Source organism: Pristis pectinata, chromosome 1 (genome assembly GCF_009764475.1).
Source record: "Pristis pectinata isolate sPriPec2 chromosome 1, sPriPec2.1.pri, whole genome shotgun sequence".
Lineage (NCBI taxonomy): Eukaryota > Metazoa > Chordata > Chondrichthyes > Rhinopristiformes > Pristidae > Pristis > Pristis pectinata.
In genome coordinates, this window is record NC_067405.1 from 82,445,496 (window position 1) to 82,470,792 (window position 25,297).

At 46.4% G+C, this 25,297-nt stretch overlaps 1 protein-coding gene across 4 annotated transcripts in view; it reads left to right on the forward strand.

Annotated features, from left to right (window-relative positions):
- Window positions 1–1,005: 1,005 nt before the first annotated feature.
- The window catches only part of stard9 (StAR-related lipid transfer (START) domain containing 9), a 247,660-nt gene continuing 223,368 nt past the window's right edge, over window positions 1,006–25,297 (forward strand). For all 4 annotated transcript variants that reach the window (XR_007957336.1, XM_052028043.1, XM_052028052.1 and 1 more), the window contains exon 1: window positions 1,006–1,221. Coding sequence is in view for 3 of the 4 variants with exons in the window: in XM_052028043.1 (XP_051884003.1) it covers window positions 1,175–1,221 (47 nt within the window). In the remaining variant the exon portion in view is untranslated. The remainder of the gene's footprint in view (window positions 1,222–25,297) is intronic.

Here is a 25,297-nt window from a genome sequence, read left to right on the forward strand (position 1 = left end):
CTCTTTTGAAGTAGGTGGGAACCACTGGCTGCAGCAGCACTCCAGCACTGCAACACTCCAGCCAGTTGGTTAGCATAGATTTTCAGTACCCAGCCAGATACACTGTCAGGGCCTTACACCTTGCAAGGGTTCATCCTCTTGATGTTCTGACATGGCCTCTGAGACAGATCACAGGGTTGCCAGATGCTGTGGGGATTTGCACAGGTGTAGTGTTATTCTCCCTTTCAAAGCATGCATAAAGGGCGTTGAGCTCATCAGGGAGTGAAGTATCACTGCCATTTATGCTGTTAGGTTTTGCCTTAGGAAGTAATGACGTGCAAACCCATAACATATATAACAAACAACAGGGATCCCTGAACTGATCCCATGTGATATACTACTGGTCACAGATTGCCAATCATATAAACAACCCTCCAACATCACCCTCTGTCTCTTATTACCAAGCCCATTTTGGATCCAATTTGCCAGCTTGCCCTGGATCCCGTGTGGGATCTTGTGAGACCTTGTCAACTGCCTTACTGAACTCCATGTAGACTACATCTACCCCATTGCCATCATACATTTGTTATCTCTTTATGATCAAAGTTAATATACTTTAGAGGTACAACAGATGAATGCTGTTTGGGGTTTCTCATCACACAACTCCGATTGTATGATGGTATTGCAACCTACAAATTTGGACAATAATTTATTATTATTTTATAATAATAATATAATAAACTAAAAGGTACATATACTTCAGGTGCAATCCTATTCCCACCAAAAGCATGGAATCAGAACTGCTTGGATGAGAGAGGAAAATGGAACAAGGTTTATTGCAGCCGTCAGGCGCTGAACTGCAGTTGAGATACCCCTGGACAGGATGGCTGTCAGTCGCGCCCCTTCACCACCTCCGCCAATCACGCGTTGTCTGATTAACACTCCGCCAAGCCCCGCCCCTCGCCCTGCCCCGCCCCTCGCCCTGCCCGTCTCTGATTGACAACAGCTCGTGTCCTGCCTCGGCGCGATGCGGACCGAGTAGGGAAGGTTGGGCGAACGGCCGGTGGGATGGGGGCGGCGGCCTGACCAGTGGAGTTCGCACGGTTGTCGGTCTTGGCTCGGCGGTGGCGCCGGCTACGGTCACTGAGGATGACAGCAAGACCCGTGGATTAAAGTAACTCCGCGTATCTCAGCCATGGCGAATGTGAAAGTGGCCGTGAGGGTCCGGCCGCTGAGCAAGAGGTGGGGTGGGGTGGGGTGGGGTGAAGGGAGGGGAGGGAGGGGAGGGGAGGGAGGGGAGGGGAGGGAGGGGAGGGGAGGGGAGTGAGGGGAGGGAGGGAGGGAGGGGAGGGAGGTGAGGGGAGGGAGGTGAGGGGAGGGGGAGGGAGGGGAGGGGGAGAGGGAGGGGGAGGGGGAGGGAGGGGAGAGTGAGGGAGGGGGAGGGGGAGGGAGGGGAGAGTGAGGGAGGGGGGGGGGGGGGAGGGGGGGGGGGGAGGGGGGGAGGGGGAGGGTGAGGGAGGGGGGAGGGGGAGGGGGAGGGAGGGGAGGGTGAGTGAGGGGGGAGGGGGAGGGTGAGGGAGGGGGGAGGGTGAGGGAGGGGGGAGGGGGAGGGGGAGGGAGGGGAGGGTGAGTGAGGGGGGAGGGGGAGGGTGAGGGAGGGTGAGGGGGGAGGGGGTGAGGGGGAGGGGGAGGGGGGGGAGGGGGGAGGGGGGGAGGGGGAGGGGAGGGTGAGGGGGGGAGGGGGAGGGGAGGGTGAGGAGGGGAGGGGGAGGGGGGAGGGGGAGGGGAGGGTGAGGGGGGGAGGGGGAGGGAGGGGAGGGTGAGGGGGGGAGGGGGAGGGGGGGAGGGTGAGTGAGGGGGGAGGGGGGAGGGTGAGTGAGGGGGGAGAGGGAGGGTGAGGGGGAGGGTGGGGGGAGGGGAGAGGGGGAGGGTGAGTGAGGGGGAGAGGGAGGGTGAGGGGGAGGGTGAGGGGGAGGGTGGGGGGAGGGTGAGGGGGAGGGTGGGGGGAGGGGAGGGGGAGGGTGGGGGGAGGGGAGAGGGAGGGTGAGGGAGGGTGAGGGGAGGGAGGGGAGAGGGAGGGTGAGGGGAGGGAGGGGAGAGGGGGGAGGGGGGGAGAGGGGGGAGGGAGGGAGGAGAGGGGAGGGGGAGGGGAGAGAGGGGGAGGGGAGAGGGAGGGGAGGGAGGAGAGGGGGGAGGGAGGGGAGGGTGAGAGGAGGGAGGGAGGAGAGGGGAGAGGGAGGGGAGGGTGAGAGGAGGGAGGGGGAGGGGAGGGGGAGGAGGGGAGGGGGAGGGGAGAGGGAGGGAGGGGGAGGAGGGGAGGGAGGAGGGAGCAGGGGAGAGGGGGGAGGGAGCAGGGGAGAGGGGGGAGGGAGGAGGGGAGAGGGGAGGGGGAGGAGGGAGGGGGAGGGGGAGAGGAGGGGGAGAGGAGGGAGGGGGGGAGAGGAGGGAGGGGGGAGGGAGGGGGGGAGGAGGGAGGGGAGGAGGAGGTGAGGGTAGAGGGAGGGGAGGGAGGGGGTGAGAGGAGGGAGGGGAGGGGGTGAGAGGGGGGTGGGGGGAGGGAGGGGGTGAGAGGGGGGAGGGGGTGAGAGGAGGGAGGGGAGGGGGAGGGAGGGAGGGGGTGAGAGGAGGTGGGGGGAGTGTTGGAGGGAGGTGGGGGGAGTGTTGGAGGGAGGTGGGGGGAGGGTTGGAGGGAGGGGAGGGGGTGAGGGAGGAGGGGAGGGAAGGGAGAGGGTAGGGTGAGGGAGAAGGGGGTAGGGTGAGGGGGCGGGGGTGAGGGAGAAGGGGGCAGGGGTGAGGGAGAAGGGGGTGAGGGAGAAGGGGGCAGGGGTGAGGGAGAAGGGGGCGGGGTGAGGGGGCAGGGGTGAGGGAGAAGGGGGTTGAGGGAGGAGGGGGCGGGGGTGAGGGAGAAGGGGGTAGGGGAGAGGGGGTGTGAAGATGAGAGGAAGGGGTGATGTGAGGGGGATGGGGAGGGGATATGGGGAGATGATGGGGAGGCAGGTATGGGAGGGCAGGGGAGTGGTGAGGAGAAAGAAGGGGAGGGGAAAGGGATGAGGGAATGATGCAAGCTGCAGAGAGGACAGGGTTGGGGGGAAGGTAGAATGGAGGGGAGAGGGTGGATAGTGGAAGGGTAGATGGGGATGGGAGTCAGGAAGGGAGAGGATGGTGGGTGTGGAAAGAGGTGGGGGAGGAGCTTTGTGCAGGATGGGAGGGATAAGTGGAATGGTGGGGAGGAGTCGGGGAGGTGGGGTTGGAGGGAGAGATGAGATGGGCAAGGGTGTGAGAGGAGAGTGGGTTGGGGTGATGAGATGGGGAGAGGAGTGTGTGGCACTGGTTGGACAGGGAGGGGATAAGAGTAGATGCGGTCAAAAATATTTGATATTGATATGAGAGTGGTGAGTTTGTGAACAGTTAATAACTGTCAGAATGAAGTGACGCTGTAAGTGTGCTTTGCAGATGGTGTTTGAAGGGTGTCTGTGATAGTGCTGAGAGGGAAACAACTTTAGGACTATGGCCTTAGAGTGAAGAAATATTCCACAATGTTGCATAGCAGGGATTGTGGTGACTGATTGCAGGCACTGTTGTCTTTCTTTCAGACTGGTACAGAATTCACCCCACGTCTTATTTACAATTAGTCTTGTCTCTGTGCAGATCTTAATTTAGTCAGATTTTTATTATTTGATTTTGTGCTCCAAGAATGTTTTGAAATGTGTCCCTTCAGATTGTAGTTCTTTTGGGTTGGAATGGAATGAAGGTCAGGATGTCAGGAATTGTTTGCAATAACTAATTTTTTTTTGCTTAAAAGTGTATATCTAAATTTGGTTGTGGCTACATATCTGGTCTGTATTGCAACAGTTAGCTCATGGGAGTTGGCTGCCTTTATGTTGCAGTGCTTAAAACATAATTCCAGTGCACTTAATTGGGGACAGCTATTTCATGTGCAGCATGGTTGCTTTCCCAATGCTTGTTTATATAATCGGCTTGAAGGTAAAATTTTATCAATATTGTGCTTTTGAAGTCATTAAATGATAGTACATCTGCACTAGTTAATATCTCCTGATATACCTAATAGAGAAGTAACGTAATTTAATCACTTTTCCATTGAACAATGCACATTTTAAAAATAAGCAGCACAATGTTTATGAGTGATTAAATCTTAAAACTAAGGACTGCATCTGTCCAAACAATGTAGAGGGAGAAGATGAATCTCTGGCAGAGTTAGCTAAAGCTATAATTTATTGGTCTTTTGGCTAAACATTGGACAGTGTTTCACGTGTTGTATTGCAGTAGAATATTGTTGGAGGAAACACTTCAGATGTGTCAGCATGCATATTACACACTTTTCCTCAGCCATAGACAAAGTAACTGTTAAGAATTTAGTTATTGTGGTTTAAATTTGCTTAAATAAAAACATTGTTGAAAATATGATGTTGCCCATGATGGGAGTTCTGAGAAAATATTTTTTGGCTGAATTTGGCAACTTTCTGCATTTATGCTTCATGTGCTGACTTCTAGTTTTCTCAGTATAAAGTTCTAGCCTGTCACTTTCGTTTCTGTGATCGAATTGTAGGTCAGTAGATTATACAGTTGAGGATTACTGCAGATTGGTGTTCATCTGAAAATCCATACTTTAAAGGTGGCATTTAAAAACAACGGCTTGTTCATTTGTGAAGTGACCAGAATTCCCATTATTTTTAACTAAACAGTGCAAAAAAAATTCTATCTCTGTATTCTAAGATGCTTTTTATAATTTACCCATGGTAATACGTCCTTTGTCATGCAGTGAATTAAAGTCTGTTAATACTCAGGATAACCACTTTGTGATGCCCCATGATATTGGTGCTATATGAATGCTGTACAATGGAGGAGAGTAAGATAGATGCAAGTTGTCTTGAAATGTCTGCTTTGTCACAATTTTAGCGAAAAGATCTCTCCCACCACAATGCGCGCCCCCCGTCACTCTACCACCAACCTACTCTGAGGCTCCCACCTTCATCTGAACTTGCTTGTATATTGTAGGTTTATGAGTAATTGGCATTTGTATTTCTTGCCAAGATACTATTTAAGAGAATGTCAAATCCATCGTTACATTGTTTACAAGACGTGACAAAACATGAATGAGCACATCACCTTACATTGTGCTGTGTTTTGCGTGCTTAATATTGTGTTATACTGAACTGATGTGTTTTTTGTCATTTAGTGTCTATTGGAGAAGTAATGAGATCTGTTCGAGAATTATGATGCCTCTGTGAAATTCTGATCCTGGTTGTTATAGAGAGAAGTGGCACAGATATAAACCTTTCAGTCCACTGAGTCTGCACTGACTATCAGCCACCCATTAACACTAGTCCTACATTCATCCCAATCTTTGGGATTAAAAATTTTTGGAATGTGGGTGGAAAATGGAGCACTTGGAGGAAAGCCATGCGGTCATAGTGAGAACATGCAAACTCCACACTGACAGCATGAGGTCAGTATTGAATCTGGTTCTCTGGTGCTGTGAGGTAGTGGCTCTACTAGCAGTGTGACCGTGTGGACAATAATTTTCTGAAGTACTCTGATACTTAAAATATATTTTTTAATTAAAATGAAATTCACCCCAACACTAATTTTCTGCAACTCTGAGCTCTCAGATGATGGTAGAAACTAATGCTTTCAGGATATGAACATTCGAAATTTCTCCTTGTCAGCCTTGATCTTGAGTTCATCCAAAACTCGTGCCAATTCTATTTAGAGATCATCCCTGTGTTCACTGACCTCACTTGGTCACTGGCACTCCAGTGCCTCCAAATCCCTCTTCTGTGTAATCTTTTTGTCCTATAACCCTCTGAAAAATCTCTGTTCCTCTTGTGCATTCCCTACTTTTTTGGTCACGGTTGACAGCTGTGCCTTCAGCTGCCCAGGGCCTAAACTCAGTAAGTCTCACCCAAAACTGCCGCCTTACTTAGATTCATCCAGTTTTTGGTCACCAGTCTAACCATCTTTTCCTTTTGGCTTGATGTCAATATTTGTATAGTCCCTTAAGGCATTTTACTATGTTAATGGTGCAATTAGAATTGGCAATTGTTAAGGATCTCATGGTGTGATAATGTTTTTAAAAAAAAGTATCACTATTCCCTCAGCTGGCTACTTATGTTGACTTCTCTGTGTGCCTTGGTGCACAGCTTTGTCCTCTTGACAACTTAACCAAAATTAGGTGTGCAGTGAGAAGCGGAGATCTGTCTTTTGGCAAGTGCAGTAGTGTTGAGCTTGTTGCTCAGGACATACCTTGCATATCACTGTTACAGGTGCAAAACAGTGCAAATGCAAAACAGGTGCAAATGCAAAGCTGTACCTATACTGCTTGGGCTGCTGCAGAACCTGCCCTGTGTATAAACAAGTTGGTTTCCACAGCACCCGGGATCTAGAGTTGCATGTGTATTGCTGAAATTCTTCCCTAATGTCTGGGAGTGTTTACCTGGGTCATAGAAAACAAATAGTAAACCTTGTTGTGTATGGTTTTGAATTTTAAGTGCTTGCCAATGTCTCCTTTCACTGACTGAGAATATGGCTAAAGAAGAGTGGTGTCAAAGCAAGATTCTTTGAATTTCTCTGCTGCCCTCCACCCACCACCCCTTGGAGCAAAAATAATTGTCTCTGATGGGTCTGGGAGTTAGTACAGTTCATCATTGTCACTGGTAGCGCTCTGATTTTTAAGTCAGCAATGGTGGGTTCCCATTGTGTGGGGAGAAGTGTACGTCTGGCTACATATATCTGTTGAAGATCTTGGTATTAGAGCCAGGTTTCTAATTGTCTTGGATCTTCTTGCCTTTGAGCCAAAGTCTTTCTCTGTCAAGTCTGTGTCGTAGTGGGTGTATATGGTACCCCATGTTAAAAGAAATTATATGCAGGCATTCATTCCTCAAAATGAAGTTTGGAACCATAGAACAATACAGGCCCTTCGGCCCACCATGTTGTGCTGCCCCTCAAACCACACCTATGACTATCTAACCCCTTCCTTCCACATATCCCTCTAACTTAAATTCCTCCATATGCTTATCTAACAATCTCTTGAACTTGTCCAATGTATCAGCCTCCATCACCACCCCAGGCAGCGCATTCCATGCACCAACCACTCTCTGGGTGGAAAAACCTCCCTCTGACATCACCCTTGAACTTCCCACCCAATACCTTAAAGCCATGTCCTCCTGTTTCGAGCATTGGCGCCCTGGGAAAGAGGCGCTGGCTGTCCACTCTATCTATTCCTCTCAATATCTTGTATATCATGTCTCCCCTCATCCTCCTTCTCTCCAATGAGAACAGCCGTAGCTCCTTTAATCTCTCCCCATAATCCATACTCTCCAATCCAGGCAGCATCCTGGTAAATCTCCTCTGCACCCTTTCCAATGCCTCCGCATCCTTCCTATAATGAGGTGACCAGAACTGGACACAGTAGTCCAAGTGTGGCCTAACCAGAGTTTTGTAAAGCTGCATCATCACTTTGCGGCTTTTAAACTCGATCCCCTGACTCATGAAAGCTAACATCCCATAAGCTTTCTTAACTACCCTATCCACCTGTGAAGCAACTTTCAGTGATCTGTGGATATGAACCCCCAGATCCCTCTGCTCCTCTACACTGTCCAGAATCCTGCCGTTTACCTTGTACTCTGCCTTGGAGTTTGTCCTTCCAAAGTGTACCACCTCACACTTCTCTGGATTGAACTCCATCTGCCACCTGTCAGCCCAGCTCTGCATCCTATCAAGATCCCTCTGCAAGCTTCTACAGTCCTCCACACTATCCACAACACCACTGATCTTTGTGTCATCCGCAAACTTGCTAACCCACCCGTCCACCCCCTCATCTAAGTCGTTAATAAATATCACAAAAAGCAGAGGTCCCAGAACCGATCCCTGTGGGACACCACTAGTCACAGCCCTCCAATCTGAATGCACTCCCTCCACCACAACCCTCTGCTTTCTACAGGCTAGCCAATTTTGAATCCACATGGCCAAGCTTCCCCGGATCCCTTGGCCTCTGACCTTCTGAAGAAGCCTACCATGTGGAACCTTGTCAAACGCCTTACTAAAATCCATGTAGACCACATCCACTGCACTACCCTCATCAATCTTCCTGGTCACCTCCTCAAAGAACCCTATCAGGCTTGTGAGGCAAGATCTTCCCTTCACAAAGCCATGCTGGCTGTCCCTAATCAGTCCATGCTTCTCCAAGTGCTTAGATCCTATCTCTTAGAATTCTTTCCAATAGCTTACCCACCACAGACGTAAGGCTCACTGGTCTGTAATTCCCTGGACTATCCCTACTACCTTTTTTGAATAAGGGGACAACATTCGTTACCCTCCAATCCTCTGGTACCATCCCCGTTGACAACGAGGACTCAAAGATCCTAACCAACGGTTCAGCAATCTCCTCCCTTGCCTCACGAAGCAGCCTGGGGAATATTCTGTCAGGCCCTGGGGACTTACCTTTCTTAATATTTTCTAACAACTCTATCACATCCTCTCTTAATATCTACATACTCCAGAACATTACCCTCACCTACACTGTTCTCAGCATCATCAAGACCTCTCTCCTTGGTGAATACTGAAGAGAAGTATTCATTGAGAACCTCACCCACTTCCACAGCTTCCAGGCACATCTTCCCACCTTTGTCTTTAATCGGACCTACCTTTACCCTAGCCATCCTTCTGCTCTTTACGTATGAGAAAAAAGCCTTGGGATTTTCCTTAATCCTGCTTGCCAAAGCCTTTTAATGTCCCCTTCTCGCTCTCCTCAGCCTGCTCCTTCCTTGCTACTCTATATTCCTTATGAGCCCTGTCAGATCCTTGCTGCTTACACCTTATGTGTGCTACCCTCTTCTTCCTAACTAGTTGTTCCACCTCTCTCATCACCCACAGTTCTTTCACCTTACCATTCCTTCTCTGCCTTACCGGGACAAATTTATCCCTAACATCCTGCAAGAGATCCCTGAACATCGACCACATCTCCATAGTACATTTCCCTTCAAAAATGTCACCCCAATTTACCCTTCCAAGTTCTCGCCTTATAGCCTCATAATTGGCCGTTCCCCAATTAAATATCTTCCCATCCTCTTTGCTCCTATCCCTGTCCATGACAATTCTAAAGGTTATGGAGCAATGGTCACTGCCTCCCAAATGCTCACCCACTGATAAGATCTGTCACCTGACCTGGTTCATTACCTAAAACTAGATCCAATATGGCATTCCCTCTAGTCGGCCTGTCAACATACTGTGTCAGGAATCCATCCTGGACACACTTAACAAACTGCGCCCTGTCTAAACCCTTGGCACTAAGTAGGTGCCAATCAACATTTGGGTAGTTGAAGTCTCCCATTATAATAACCCTGTTATTTTCACGTCTCTCCAAAAACTGCCTCCCAATCTGCTCCTCAGTATCCCTACTGCTACCAGGGGGCCTATAGAATACTCCCAGAAGGGTAACTGCCCCTTTCTTATTCCTAACTTCCACCTGTATTGACTCTGGAGAGGATCCTTCTACATTATCTACCCTTTCTGCAGCTGTAACTGTGTCCTGGCCAGTATCGCCACCCCTCCTCCTCTTCTCCCCCCCCATCCCTTTTAAAACACTGAAAACCAGGAAGATTCAATATCCATTCCTGCCCTGGTGTCAGCCATGTCTCTGTAATAGCCACAATATCGTAGTCCCATGTACTTATCCAAGCTCTCAGTTCATCTCCCTTATTCCTGATGCTTCTCGCATTCAAGTACATGCACTTCAGCCCATCCACCTTACTACTTTTATAGCCTGTACTCTGCCTCTCCACCTGTCAGATCTGACTTTTCCCCATCCCCTTCTTCCTCTGACCTACTCCTTTGGTTCCCTTCCCCCTCACAATCTAGTTTAAACCCTCCTGAACCACCCTAGCAAACTTGGCCCCCCTTAAGCTTGGGTGTAACCCGTCCTCTCTGTAGAGGTCCCACCTTCCCCAGAAGAGATCCCAATGATCTAAAAATCTAAAACCCTCCCTCCTGCACCAACTTCTCAGCCATGCATTTATCTGCCATCTCCTCCTATTCCTGCCTTCACTATCGTGTGGCACTGGCAGCAATCCTGAGATTGCTACCCTCGAGGTCCTGTCCTTCAGCCTTCTGCCTAGCTCACTAAACTCCCTTTTCAGGACCTCATCCCTCTTCCCACCTATGTCGTTGGTACCAACATGAACCACAACTTCTGGCTGTTCTCCCTCCCACTCTAGAGTCCTGTGGACCCGATCAGTGACATCCCGGACCCTGGCACCTGGGAGGCAACGTACCATCCGGGATTCATGCTCACTGCCACAGAACCTCCTATCTGTTTCCCTGACTATCGAGTCCCCTATCACTACTGCCCTCCTCTTCTCCCTTCCCTTCTGAGCAGCAGGTCCGGTCCCAGTGCCGCAGAGCTGGATACTGCTGCTAGGCCCCGCCAGGTCATCTCCCTCAACAGTCTCCAAAATGGAAAACCTGTTATTGAGGGGAACAGCCTCCGAGGTCCTCTGCTCTATCTGACTGTTCATTTTCTTTTTCCTTTTGCTTTTCCCTCCCCTGACAGTCACCATTCTATCTACTTCCTGGACTCCAGAAGTACCTGCTCTAAGGGGGGTGACCGTCTCCTTATGAACAGAATCTACAAAACTCTCCCCCTCCCTGATGCTGCGCAGTGTTTGAAGCTGCAACTCCAGCTCATCGATTTTGAGCCGAAGTTCGTCCAGCCTCAAGCACTTTCTGCAGATGTGGCCATTGTGGACCGCAGCAAGGTCCACGAGTTCCCACATCAAGCAGCTGCAGCACACCACCATGTCCTCCATCTGAACTAATACCTTGTTATTAGTTAAGGGAACCTGAATGTTAGGACTGTTGTTGACAGCCTTAGCCATGACAGATCTGAACGTTGCTCTGGTTTTGTAGCTGGCAAACTTGGATGGTTTAGCATTGATATTGCTCCTCTGAGTGACATGATGCGTTGGAGGTGGCCAACTCAAGGAGCAAGGATTGCAGGCAGAGGGGACTGGATTTGCGTGCTTTTTGGGAAGGAAATGGGGAAGAATGCAATCTTCATGGGTGGGTCATGTCTTTAGGAATGAGCTTGTTTTGAGACCTGGCAACTTCTTTCCTGCTACACCAATCCCCTTCCCACTCCCGCCGACCTCCGCTGGAATTTGTGATTGCCTCGTGACCTTCAGGCCCACTCTAAGTGCACTTTGTGGTCATCAGGGCTTACACTCAAACCCTGGAGGTCAGGGATGAAGTTGGAGAGAAATTCTGCTCTGGTCTTGACTATTCTCTGGCAAGAGTGTTAAGCAAGAAAAAAGCTGGTGCTCCTCTGAATTCAATGCCAGAATTGGAAAAGACACAAACCTGGATAGGTGTGAGGTAATGAAGGAAGTGAGAAAGTAAACTCAGTGGAGTTGTCCTCTTGTCAAAATGCTTGGAACATGGCTTTGTCATGTAACACCCAGTTTCTTCAGAGAAATGAGAACAAATTCTCAATCAGAGCACCTGCAAGATGACGTCATTGTCCAAGTGAGGGTCTGCAGGGACGTCTGCATCATTCATGCTGTCAGGGTTGCCAAGAACTGCTGAACTGCCCACCACCCAATCCACTCTCACCTCTGTGGTCCTGGTTCTGAACAGGGATGGGGCTGCAGGAGAATCAAAGTCTCTACAAAGAAGTTAGTGCCCCATGGGCAACCTGACATCAGGTGGTCACAGGAACTGCAGGTGTACACAGCATTCTGACTGCCCTGAGGCCCACTGTCATTCAATATGAAGATTCTCCTGGCTTCTCCATCTGCAACCCCCCCCTACATACCCCAAAGGACTGGTTAGATGAGTATGAGCAGAAGATCCAGGAATTGGCTAATGGTGAACACAACCTGTTCTTGGACAAAAAACAATTTTGTCTGTCTTGGGGAACTTTTGAGGGGGTGTTGGGATCAGATCCACAAGCATCTGAAGGGGGAGGTCCAACAAAATGCTCAGCTTAAGGAATGATGGTGGGTGAAAAGGTCTCAAATCCTGCAATAAGCCAACATCATGGTGTGTGTGGAATCTTCATCAAGGCCATCATTGGCCTTAATACCTCTGGGCTTGCCTTTCCAAGACTGTCATAGTCATAGAATCATAGAGTCATAGTGTGGAAACAGGCCCCTCAGCCCACTGAATCCATGCTGACTATTAAACACCCATTTACATTATTCCCTTTTTATTCTCCCCACGTTCCTATCCCTCCAGATTCTACCACTCAGTGACACACCAGGGACAATTTACAGCAGCCAATCAACCTACCAACCTGAACGCCTGTGGGATTTGGGAGAAAACTGGAGCATGCAGAAGAAAGCAAGGCAGTCACAGGGACAATGTGCAAACTCTACATAGACAGTACAAGATGTTGGGATTGAACCCAGGTCACTGTCACTATAAGGCAGCGGCTTTGCTAAGTGCCACTAGGAAGCTTAGAAAGGAGGAGAGCTTAGCAAAGACAGAGGCAGTCAGCGCCAAGTGAAAGGGGCACTTTGAACGTCTGTTGAGACTATTTTGGATGCAAGTGTCCTTGACTTCATCCCATATCATGTACTGAACAATCTTGATGCGCCCCCCCCCCCCCCCCCCCCCCCCCCCCCCCCCAACCTGGAAAAGTGTTGAGAAGGCCATCCAACAGTTGAAAAACAACAAAGCTCTTGGAGCAAATGAAATTCCTGCCAACGTTCTAAAACACAGTGAAGGATTATTTCTGCTTTGAGTTTGTGATCTCATAATCCTTGTGTGGAAAGAAGAGAGTGGCCAAGAGATCTCAGAGATACCATAATTCTTTCTCTTCAAGAAAGATGATATCTGATTGTACTTAAGTATACAAGAGGGGTGGGGAGTGGTTCTCCACAAAATATTATTGCAATACAAATTTCACCTATCAAGGTATGATGAAATGATCTCTGCTGTAAAACCAATCCAAGTAAAATATAGGGAGCAGTGCCTTGTTGGGGTCAGGCGGGAAGTGTTGTTACTGCAACCATCTTTTAATCCTACTCTGTACAATACTGCTCCGACAAGCTGCCAGCTGGAGTGGAGTTGGTCTGCAGGGAAAGTGAGGAACTGTTCCACCTTTGCCTGCACTCCAGAACCAAGATCAACCCAACCCAACCTAGGTAATGCTTGGATTTGTGCACACTTGGAGACCAAGCTCCAAGGTATTGATTCCCTCATTGAAACTTCTAAAAGAATAGGCCTTGCACTAAAGATCTGGAAGACAAAGCCCCTCTGCCAACAGCACAGCACTGCCCCTCCTCCCCAACAATTACAATCCACAACAGGACCATGTAAAGCATGGACCTTTTAGGAGCCACCTTTTGGCGAAGGTAGCCATTGCTGATGAAATTCGCCATTGCCTCCAGTCAGCCAGCTGACTGAGGAAGTGTACAGAGACCAAGACTTGAACCCAGCACCAAGCTTGTGATCTAGCAGTGACCCCAGCCATCCTCCACTCAAAGCACTGGAGAAGTGTTAGCAATGCTGTTTCTGCAAAATTCTGAAATCCATTGGAAGGATAGACAGCCTAATGTCAGTATTCTTTCTCAGACCAATGTTCCCAGTGTTGAGACTTGTATTCTCATATTTCTTATAACGTAGAAGGAGGCCAATCCTGTCCTCTCACTCTGGAACATGGCTGTTAGCAGCTCTTCTTCACCCCCCCCCCCCCCACCCCGCCTCCCCCACTCATCTACCCCATCCCCAAATTAATTATCCTACCACTCACCTACACTAAAGGCTATTTATAGTAACCTTTTAACCTAGTGTACAAGATGTCTAATTACATTTGGCCACATTGTTCACATGCTGATGCCAGACTCTGGAAACAAGTGCCTTAACATGAGTTCCAGCCCCAGTAGAGATTTCCAGTACGTTCTCAAATTTTCCTTGAAAAGATCGTAACATACTAACCAACTCTCGGGGAAAACCCTGGTCCATGACTGCTTAAGATGGAGGTGTTCCCTATCTCTAAGACAGGAGAACCACGATGCCATAAGACAAAGGAACAGAAATCGACCATTTGGCCCATTGAGTCTGCTCCACCATTCTATCAATCGACCATTTGGCCCATTGAGTCTGCTCCACCATTCTATCATGAGCTGATCCATTCTCCCATTTAGCCCCACTCCTCCCCCTTCCCAACATAACCTTTGATGCCCTGGCTACTCAGATACCTATCGATCTCTGCCTTAAGTACACCCAATGACCTTGCCTCCACAGCTGTCTGTGGCAACAAGTTCCACAGATTCACCACTCTCTGGCTATTTTTTCGCATCTTTGTTCTGAATGGGCGCCCTTCAATCCTGAAGTCGTGCCCTCTTGTACCAGACTCCCCGACCATGGGAAACTACTTTGCTACATCTACTCTGTCCAGGCCTTTTAACATTAAAAATATTTCTGAAGTCCTCCCTCATTTTTCTGAACTCCAAGGAGTACAGCCCAAGAGCTGTCAAACATTCCTCATATGTTAACCCTCTCATTCCTGGAATCATTCTAGTGAATCTTCTCTGAACCCTCTCCAACGTCAGCACATCCTTTCTTAAATAAGGAGCGCAAAACTGCACACAGTACTCCAAGTGAGGTCTTACCAATGCCTTATAGAGCCTCAACATCACATCCCTGCTCTTGTATTCTATTCCTCTAGAAATGAATGCCAACATTGCATTCGCCTTCTTCACCCGCGACTCAACCTGGAGGTTAACTTTTAGGGTATCCTGCACGAGGACTCCCAAGTCCCTTTGCATCTCTGAATTTTGAATTTTCTCCCCATTTAAATAATAGTCTGCCCAGTTATTTCTTCTACTAAAGTGTATGACCATACACTTTCCAACATTGTATTTCATTTGCCATTTCTTTGCCCATTCTAGTCTATCCAAGTCTCTCTGCAGACTGTCCATTTCCTCAACACTACCCGCCCCTCCACCTATCTTTGTATCATTGGCAAACTTAGCCACAAAACCATTTATTTCATAATCCAAATCGTTGATATACAACGTAAAAAGAAGCGGCCCCAACATGCGCCCTGCGGAACACCACTGGTAATCAGCAGCCAACCAGAATGGGATTCCTTTATACCCGCTCTCTGTTTCCTGCCAATCAGCCAATGCTCTATCCATGCTTGTAACTTCCCTGTAATTCCATGGGCTCTTATCTTGTTTGGCAGCCTCATGTGTGGCACCTTGTCAAAGGCCTTCTGAAAATCCAAATACACAACATCCACTGCATCTCCTCTGTCTAGCCTGCTTGTAATTTCCTCAAAAAATTGCAATAGGTTTGTCAGGCAGGATTTTCCTTTAAGGAAACCATGCTGAGTTCGGCCTATCTTGTGCCTGCAGGTACTCTGTAACCTCATCCTTGACAATCGACTCCAACAACTTCCCAACCACCGATGTAAGGCTAATGGGTCTATAATTTCCTTTTTGCTGCCTCGCACCCTTAAATAGCGGAGTGACATCTACAATTTTCCAGTCCTCTGGAACCATGCCAGAATCTATGGATTCTTGAAAGATCATTACTAAAGCCTCTGCAATCTCTACAGCTACATCCTTCAGAACACGAGGGTGCATTCCATCTGGTCCGGGAGATTTATCTACCCTTAGACCATTCAGCTTCCTGAGTATCTTCTCTGTTATAATTGTGACTGCACACACTTCTCTTCCCTGATACCCTGATGGTATACTGGTATACTGCTGATGTCTTCCTCAGTGAAGACTGATGCAAAATACTCATTCAGTTCCTCTGCCATCTCCTTGTCTCCCATTACAATTTCTCCAGCATCATTTTCTATTGGTCCTATATCTACTCTCGCCTGTCTTTTACTCTTTATGTACTTGAAAAAGGTTTTAGTATCCTCTTTGATATTATCTGCCAGCTTCCTTTCATAGTTCATCTTTTCCTTCCTAATGACCTTCTTAGTTGCCTTTTGTAAGTTTTTGAAAGCTTCCCAATTCTCTATTCTTCCCACTAATTTTTGCTTCTTTGTATGCCCTCTCCTTTGCTTTTACTTCGGCTTTGACTTCTCTTGTCAGCCACGGTTGTGTCCTTTTTCCATTCAAAAATTTCTTCTTTTGTTTTTGGAATATATCTGTCTTGCACTTTCCTTACTTCTCGCAGGAACTCCAGCCATTTCTGCTCTGCCATCCTTCCCGCTAGTGTCCCTTTCCAGTCAACTTCGGCCAGTTTCTCTCCCATGCCACTGTAATTTCCTTTACTCCACTGAAATACCGACACATCGGATTTCGGCTTCTCCTTCTCAAATTTCAAAGTGAACTCAATCATGTTGTGATCACTGCCTTCTAAGGGTTCCTTCACCTTAAGCTCTCTGATCACCTCTGGTTCATTAAACAATACCCAATCCAGTACAGCTGATCCCCTAGTGGGCTCAATGACAAGCTGTTCTAAAAAGTCATTTCATAGACATTCTACAAATTCTCTCTCTTGAGATCCAGTACCAACCTGATTTTCCCAATCCACTCGCATGTTAAAATCCCCCATGATTATCATAACATTGCCCTTCTGACAAGCCTTTTCTATTTCCTGTTGTAATTTATAGTCCACATCACGGCAGCTGTTTGGAGGCCTGTATATAACTGTCATCCTTTTACCCTTGCGATTTCTTTACTCAACCCATAAAGATTCTACACCTTCCAATCCTATGTCACCTCTTTCTAATGATTTAGTATTATTTCTTACCAGCAAAGCCACACCACCCCCTCTGCCTACATGCCTATCCTTCCGATACACCGTGTATCCTTGGACATTCAGCTCCCAAAGACATCCATCCTTTAGCCACATCTCAGTGATGGCCACAACATCATACCTGCCAATCTGTAGCTGTATTTCAAGATCATCCACTTTATTTCTTATGCTGTGTGCATTTAAGTATAATACTTTAAGTGCAGTATTTGGTACTTCTTGCTGTGATTGCAATGCAACTCTATTGCACTGCAACTCATCCCACTGGTTGCAAATTTGCCCCATCACCTGCCTGTCCTTCCTGTCCTCTTTACTGTGTGCTATCTTTGATTTATTACTGTTTTCCCCTTCCTCAGCCCTATCACTCTGGTTCCCATCCCCCTGCCAAATTAGTTTAAATCCTCCCTAACAGCTTTATTAAACCTGCCCGCTATGGTATTGGTTCCCTTCGGGTTCAGGTGTAACCTGTCCTTTTTGTACAGGTCATACTACCCCCTCCCCCCCCCCCCCCCCCCCCCCCCCACCCAGAAGAGATCCCAATGATCCAAGAATCTGAAGCCCTGCCCCCTGCACCAGTCTCTCAGCCATGCATTCATCTGCCTGATCCTGCTATTCTTGCCCTTGCTAGCACGTGGCACAGGCAGTAATCCTGAGATTACTACCCTGAGATTACTACCCTGGAGGTCCTGCTTCTCAGCTTCCTTCCTAACTCTCTGTATTCTCTCTTCAGGACCTCCTCCCTATTTCTACCTATGTCATTGGTACCAACATGTACCAAGACTTCTGAAGAGAGAGGGCGAGCAGCCAGAATACTCTGGACCTGATCCGAGACATCCCGTACCCTGGCACCTGGGAGGCTGTCTCTATCAGGCCCACAGAATCTCCTGTCCATTCCCCTCACTATGGAATATCCTATGACTATTACATTTCTCTTCTCCCTCTTTCCCTTCTGCACAACACAGCCAGGCTCAGTGCCAGAGACCCGGTTACCATGGCCGTCCTCTGTCAGGTCATCCCCCTCAACAGCATCCAAAACGATATACTGATTGCTGAGGGGGACGGCCACAGGGGTGCTCTCCACTATCTGGGCATTTCCCTTCCCTCTCCTGACAGTCACCCAGTTATCTGACTCCTGTAGCCTAGGGATGACTACTTCCCTGTAGCTCCTGTCTATCACCTCCTCACTTTCCCTAACAAGCCGTAGGTCATCAAGCTGCAGCTCCAGTTCCTTAACATGGTCTCTAAGAAGCTGCATCTCAGTGCACCTGGCACAGATGAGGCCATCGGGGAGGCTGGAAGTCTCTCAGGAATCCCACATCTGACACCGTGAACAAAGCACTAACCCTGCAGACATGCCACCTAGTTCTACAAAGAATGTAACAAGGAAAAAGAAGTCAACTTACCTTTCCTCTTGCCTGTTCTTGCTAAAGCCTTACCCTCTGACTCGGACCACTCCAACAATGGCTGCTCCGCTTTACACGACCTCCTTTTTATTGGCCCTTCTTAATTCTGCTAGGAAAAAAAAAGCCCGTGAAAACACACAAGCTTTTTAAACAGTTAGCCCGTACCTGTGAGGGACCCGCTGCTCCTCTGTCTCTCCGGGCTGATTCTGCAAGAAAAAACACACATGCCACATACAAACAGCGGAGTGCACTGTGTCATTAGCTGCCACCTGCCCTCTCAAGTTCTACGTATTCAGTCTGTTGCAGAGTCTGCAGATCACATGTCATCTTGCACCTCAGTCATCTTGGAACGCACAGCTGCAGTGAAAGTGAGACATCCTCAATTCCAAGCCTTTAAGAAGGAATGCATTCCATTTCTAGGTTGGAAGATTGTGGGTTCTGAGAGACAGGATCTGTATGCAATTAGAAAAGCAAGAACTAATTAGGTACAAGCAGTATGGTAGTCTGGTTCAGAAGGTTAGATCACATGGAATTCAGGGTGAGCTAGCCAATTGGAAACAAAATTGGCTTGATGATAGGGTTCAGAGGGTGCTAGTGGAGGATTATTTTTCAGAGTGAAGGCCTGTGACCAGTGATGTGCCACAAGAATCGGTGCTGGGTCCACTGTTGTTTGATTGTGGCATAATTGGTACGTTTACAGATGACACCAAAATTGATGGTATAGTGGACAGTGTAGAAGGTTGTCAAAGGTATAACAGGATCTAGGTCAACTGGGAAAATTGACAAGGGAATAGCAGATGGAATTTAACTTGGACAAATGCCAAGTGATCCATTTTGGGAAGTTAAACCAGAGCAAGACATACACAGAGAATGGCAGGACCCTGGGAAGTGTTGTTGAATAGAGAGACCTTGGGGTGCAAATACATATTTCCTCAAAAGTGGCAACACAGATGGACAGGGTGATGAAGAAGACATTTGGCATGCTTGCCTTCATTGGTTAGGGCATTGAGTGCAAGAGTTGGGATGTTACAGCTATACAAGATGTTGGTGAGACTGTACCTGGAATATTGTTTACAGTTCTGGTTGCCACTGTATAGGAACAATATGATTAAGCAAGAGAGGGTGTGCAAAAGATTCATAAGGATATTGCTGGGACTGGAGGGCTTGAGTTATATGGAGAGGCTGGATAGGCTAAGACTGTTTTCCCTGGAGCAAATGAAGAGTGACCTTATAGAGGTTTATAAAATCATGAGGGTCATAGCCAAGGGGGATGTTCTTTTTCCCAGGGTAGGGGAGCCTAAAGCTAGAAGGCATAGATTTAAGGTGAGAGGGAAAAGATTTAAACGGGACTTGAGGGGCAAGTTTTTCCACATATAGGATGGTGGGTGTATGGAATGAGCTGCCAGAGGTAGTGGCAAAGGTGGGTACAATTACAGCATTTAAAAGCCATTCGGACAGGTTCATTGATGGGAAAGGTTTGGAGTGATGTGTGCCAAATGCAGGCAAGTGGGACAAGTTCAGGTAGCCACTTTGGTTGGCGTGGACGTTGGCCTGAAGGGCCTGTTTCTGTGTGTGTACAACTCTGACTCTAAATCAAATGATAAAGACTTGAGCAAAAAAATTCTAGACCAATGCTGTGCAGTGCTGAGGAAGTGCTGCACAGTCTTTCTCATAACTTAATGAATCATTGTGTTGTCTGATGTGGATGTAAAAGATTCTGCAATATTATTTCAAAACTGTACTGGAAAAGGTGCCTCTGCACCTTTTCCAGTACAGTCATGTCCTTTTGACAGTGTGGTGACCAGAGCCAAATGCAGTATTCCAGCGAAGGCAAAACCTAAGTTTTATAATGTTGTTCCGTAAGCTACTCGTTCTTATATTCTATGCCATGGCAAGTGAAGATCAGCATCATCTATGCCTTCCTGCACTACCTTATCTACTTGTGCTGCTGTCTTCAGTGATGTCTGGACTTGTATACAAAGGTCTTTCTGTTCTTCAATACTTCCTGGGGCCCAACCATTATTCTCCTGAAGTGTATCACCTCATGTTTATCCAGATTAAATTCCATCTGTGATTGCTTAGCCCATCTTACCAACTGGTCAATATTGTTGTGTAGCCTATGACTGTCTTTCACACCACTAATTTGTGTCTTCTGTTTCTGTTATAAAGTAGAACATGTGATGGCTGATTTGCACACACAGATGTCTACCAACCAAGAGTAATGCCTTATTGAAGTATTGTATCATTATATTGCTTTAAGATGGATTATGTGTTTCAACAACAGTAAATATGATCAGTGAAAGTGACCTAAACTGCCTTTGGGACAACAGTAATTGAGCACCTTTATGATACTTTGTGATTTACCAGGACTGATGGGGGAGCAGCAATGTTCCTCGCCCAATACTTGCTGCCCCCTCTTCTGCTCCCCACAGGGATTTTTCAGGGCAGGTGACATTGGTAGGCCCTGCTATATTTTATATTTGGGTTGCAGCCAGCTGCTTCAAAAAGAACTGATAATACTAGCGTTGGCCTGAAGAGCATAAAGTCAGTTCTCTAAGCACAGGAAGTATTCTTTGTGAACAACTTGTAATTAAAGTTATATTCATCTTTTTGTATCTTATTTTATTCTACCGAGAAGGAATAAAACTTGTGTAGATCTGCATCCGTGTGTGAAATTTAGTGGGGTAATATGCCATTGTAGAAACTAGCATTTAATTAGTAATTACAATTTGCATATAATATACTCCACTGATACAGTACTCTCCCAAGGTTGATCATACTGCATGAGGGTAGAGGCATAGCAAAGGGAATTGCATCTTCGATCTAATTATTCTTTGTGAATCATGAAAGCGACAAGGGATTTCAAAATGAGCAATGTACTTGCTGACATCATTCATACTGACCAGCATACTGACAAGCAGGCTCATGCCAAAAAAACTACGTTTCTGAAATCACTGTGTTGCATACGATAGTCCAGCTAAGATGTCAAGTATCAAATATAATGCTTCATTTATAATTCTACCTTGCCTAGACGTGTAGAATAGGGAATCAGAGGAGAAAATCATTCAAGAGAACTTTGCAGGGAAGCAAGAAGAACATGTAAAGGCTGTGAAGTGTATTGAAAAGTGAGCTTGTAAATGACAGCTTTAACTCTCGCTAATCTTTGCAGTTTAATATGCTCCTTCAGGTTGTAGAACTGCAATGAAATTAAAACAAAAACCTTTTGAACTCCAGGACGTCCCAAAGTACTTGACAACTTTTGAAGTGTAGTTGCTGTTGTAATGTGGAAATTACAACAACTAGGCTCTTGCAAGCAAAAATGATCAGGTAATCTCTTTTAGCAGCCTTGTTTGTGGGATAACTATCATCCAGCACACTGAGAAGAATGTTCATGGACCAATGGTATGGGATTGTTTAGGTCTACCAGAGAGGGGAGATTGGTGTGAGCTTCATGAATCATCCAAAAGAAGGCACAGCTAGAGTGATTTAACTCAACAGCAGCTCACACAGTAGCCTCTTTTGAGTGGATGATCAACAAGCTAATTGCCTCATCTTATGAGACAAAACATGGTACAAAGAACCTTCAATGGATTTGGGCTTATTTAATGAGAGAAAGAAAGGAGAAATTGCTTTGGGCACAATTGTTGGGTTGAACCCTGAATTGACGGGGGGGGGGGGGGGGGGGGAAGACTGATTCAAATTTTGGTTGTGACCTTTTCCTTTTCACAGAGCAGATGTGAAAGATGCCTTTTGCAGAGGAAGAGGCAGAGATCAGGAGCTTATCTTGTTGTGTAGATTAACACACTCCTTGAAGATTATGCAGCAATACAGTATTGGTAACCTAGATCTTTTGTCTATTAGTCTCATATTGAGATATTGCTGATAAACAATGTGAATTTGGAATTGGAAAATGAAACTATCTGTAGGAAACTGAAGATGAGTTACAGGTTGCAATATTTTTAAATTGTGTTGCCATCAGTCTGTCCCTCGGGATCAAAGGTGACTTTCTTGAGTTTCAGTTGTATGGGTGATGGTTAGTTTCTGATGTGCTCCTTCAGCTGTTTATGCTGGGCTTCACTGTGCTCCGTTTGAAGGGACTCCAGGTTCACCTGTATTCTGAATGCTCCCAGTAGACAGTGACCTTGGTAGACTATAGTTTTGTTGGTTTGAAGTCTGGATCTTCAAATATTCTACTCCCGAGATAGCCAAAGGCTGCGTTTGGTACACTGAAAGTGTTTGATCAATTTCATCATTGACTCTACCTTCACTTAGAGGTGGCTGCTGCAGTAGAGGGAGCAGTCTGCATCTTCCAAGGTCTTGTAAGGTTGGTGTTGTACAATAAGGAAAGATTAGTAAAGAATCTTTGTTTTGTGGCTATCAAATGTAAGACGTATTCTCTTGTATACTTAAATGAATGAGGCAATTTGACTTTGGGCCCAGCCTCCAATTATGTGCATATGCAAGCTTAGTCTGTAAACAGCTGCTGAATGACTGGGGTCAGGGTGACTTTGGTACTGGAGTAGGGGTAACATATTGTTGAATAGCTTCCTGTTTTTTTTCTGTTGATTAGCTTACAGAAGTGTAGCAAGGTGGTAAGAAAGATTGAGTAAAATGTTGGGGTGATGCAGCTTTGACGATAGGCTACTTTGAGATTTGGTTAAGGGCATGATTTCTATGCTGCTATGTAACAGCTCACAATGGACATAACCCACACTGAGATTGTGAGTAGTTCTTCAGCCACAGGGAGGATGCATTTGAGGAAGTCTTTTGGGATGACTTTCCCCATGGCAGACAGCAGGAAGACCCCTCTGTAGTTACCAAACTCATTATTCTGAACATATTCTAACCTAAATGTGCAGCATTTCAAGACCCATGCTTTGGAACTTGTAATTTTATTTAGCCTTAGACAAATTTACGGCTGTCACTTTAGTTAGTTTAGTCAAAATGTGCTTGGAAAATAAGTGCTCTTCTTGTCAGTCCATGCCATGTTTTGTACTTTCTCCAAAAATATCTTATTTAATGTATAGAACAATTTTGATTGGTTTATCTCCCTTCAACTTTGTGTGGGTCAATATGATGTTGAAAGTTGGAACAAGAATATTTAACATCTCTAATTCCTCTCTTTTTCATTCTCTCTTTGACCCTAAAGATCTGGGCTCCATGTAGTTTTTCTCTGGAATTGCTCTCAGCAGTTTTGTTCTACTTCCATTTACTTGTCTCTGGAGGTGCCTTTTTCCTTCCAAATAATAAAATCTTAAAGCTCAGAAAGGGACCATTTGACCCATTGTGCCTGAACCAATATTTTGTAAGAGCTGCCCAACCAGTTTCACTCTCCATTACCCTACAATTTATTGTTTCCATATAATAATTTAGGTGACACAATGACATAGCTACATAGAGCCTCTACCTCACTCTGCCAGAGACCAAGGTTCAATGCTGGCTTCAGGTGTTGTCTGTGTGGAGTTTGCACATTCTCCCTGTGACCACATGGGTTTACTCCAGGTGTTTCGGTTTCCTGCCAAATCCCAAAGACATGCAAGTTAGTAAATTAATTGGCCACTGCAAATTCCCCTAAATTGAGCCTAGTGTGTAGGTGAGGGGTAGAATTGGGAGAGTTAATAATGTGGGGAGAATAAAAAATGGGATTGATGTAGGATTTGTGTAAATGGCACTTGATGGACAGTGCAGACTCAGTGGGCTGAAGGACCTTTTTCTGTGCTGTATTTCTGTGTCTATAATTCCCTTCCATAAATTGCTGTCAAATCTACACGCACCGTTTTTTTTAGTGTGTGAATTCCAGATCTCAGCAATTGTGGTTTACAAAAGGATGCTTGTTCTCTACCTTAATTCTTCTGCTTGTTTTCCTACACCTTGTGTACTCTGGTACTGCCCCACTTGCCAGACAAAGCAGTTTCTCCCAATTTACTCCCATTATCTACTCTATCAAAAGGTATGCATACAAGTTTTAGGTTTTGGTCTTTTTGTTGTTCTGCATCTGTATTTTCTTCTGCTTCACATCTTATCCACTTGGTTGCTGAGAATGTGCCATTCCAGAGCACTTGTTTTGCTCTTTAATCCACATTACGCATCAATTTTTTGTTGCATGCTTTTTTTTTCCCTTTTTGCCTTTGCGCTTATTATTTGATGTCACAAATTAAATATTAAAAGGAGCACCATCCTGCAATTTCAAGAGCTGTTTCGTTTTAATGACTGAATCAATGATCTGATTTTTTAAAATTTCTATTTTATTACTCTCTATTGAATATATCTTGATATTCTGCGAAGAAAATGGTCACAGCCACTTCTGTTTAACAGCACAGCATCTGCTCTCAATATAGTGTTTTAACATGAAAATCACTTTTGAGGTGCTTCATTGAGGTGCAATCGGACAGAAGTAGATGTTGGCCAAAGCTGTAGAGCTTAGGTGACTGAAACCAAGGCTTTAAGGAAGACATTTGAGGAACAGGGATATAGAGTTTCAGAGAGTTGCTTCTATAGCTTTGGCTAGGTTTGAAGGTTTTGTTGCCAATTACACAGCAAAAGGGACTAGTGAAGTAAGTGAATTGGTTGGTAGTATGAAAGCCAGAATTAGACAAATGGAGAATTTTGGCACAGAGGTAGGGCAGGAAATTCCACTTGGAGAAAAGAAACCATGAAACTATTCCGATGTGACAATGAAATTTTTAGATTGGAGTTTGTGAGGAGGATGGGAACCAGAGGGGTAGGTCAGAGGAAGAAATGGATGTGGAAAAGTCAAATCTAACATGTAGAGAGGTTTTGAGGAAGGAGAAGCAGAGTACAGGGTATAAAAGTAGAAAGGTGGATGGGCTAAAGTATATTTACTTACCAAGAAATATCAGGAATAAGGGTGATGAACTGAGAGCTTGGATAAGTACATGGAACTATGATATTGTGGCTCTTGCAGAGACTTGGCTGTCACCAGGGCAGGAATGGATATTGAATATTCCTGAATTTATTTGTTTTAAGAGGGATAGGGAGGGGGGGGGAGAAGAGGAGGAGGGGTGGCGTTACTGGTCAGGGATACTATTACAGCTGCAGAAAGGGTAGATAATGTAGAAGGATCCTCTCTAGAGTCATTATGGATAGAAGTTAGGAACAAGAAAGGGCAGTTAATCTACTGGGAGTAGTCTATAGGCCCTCCGGTAGCAGCAGGGATA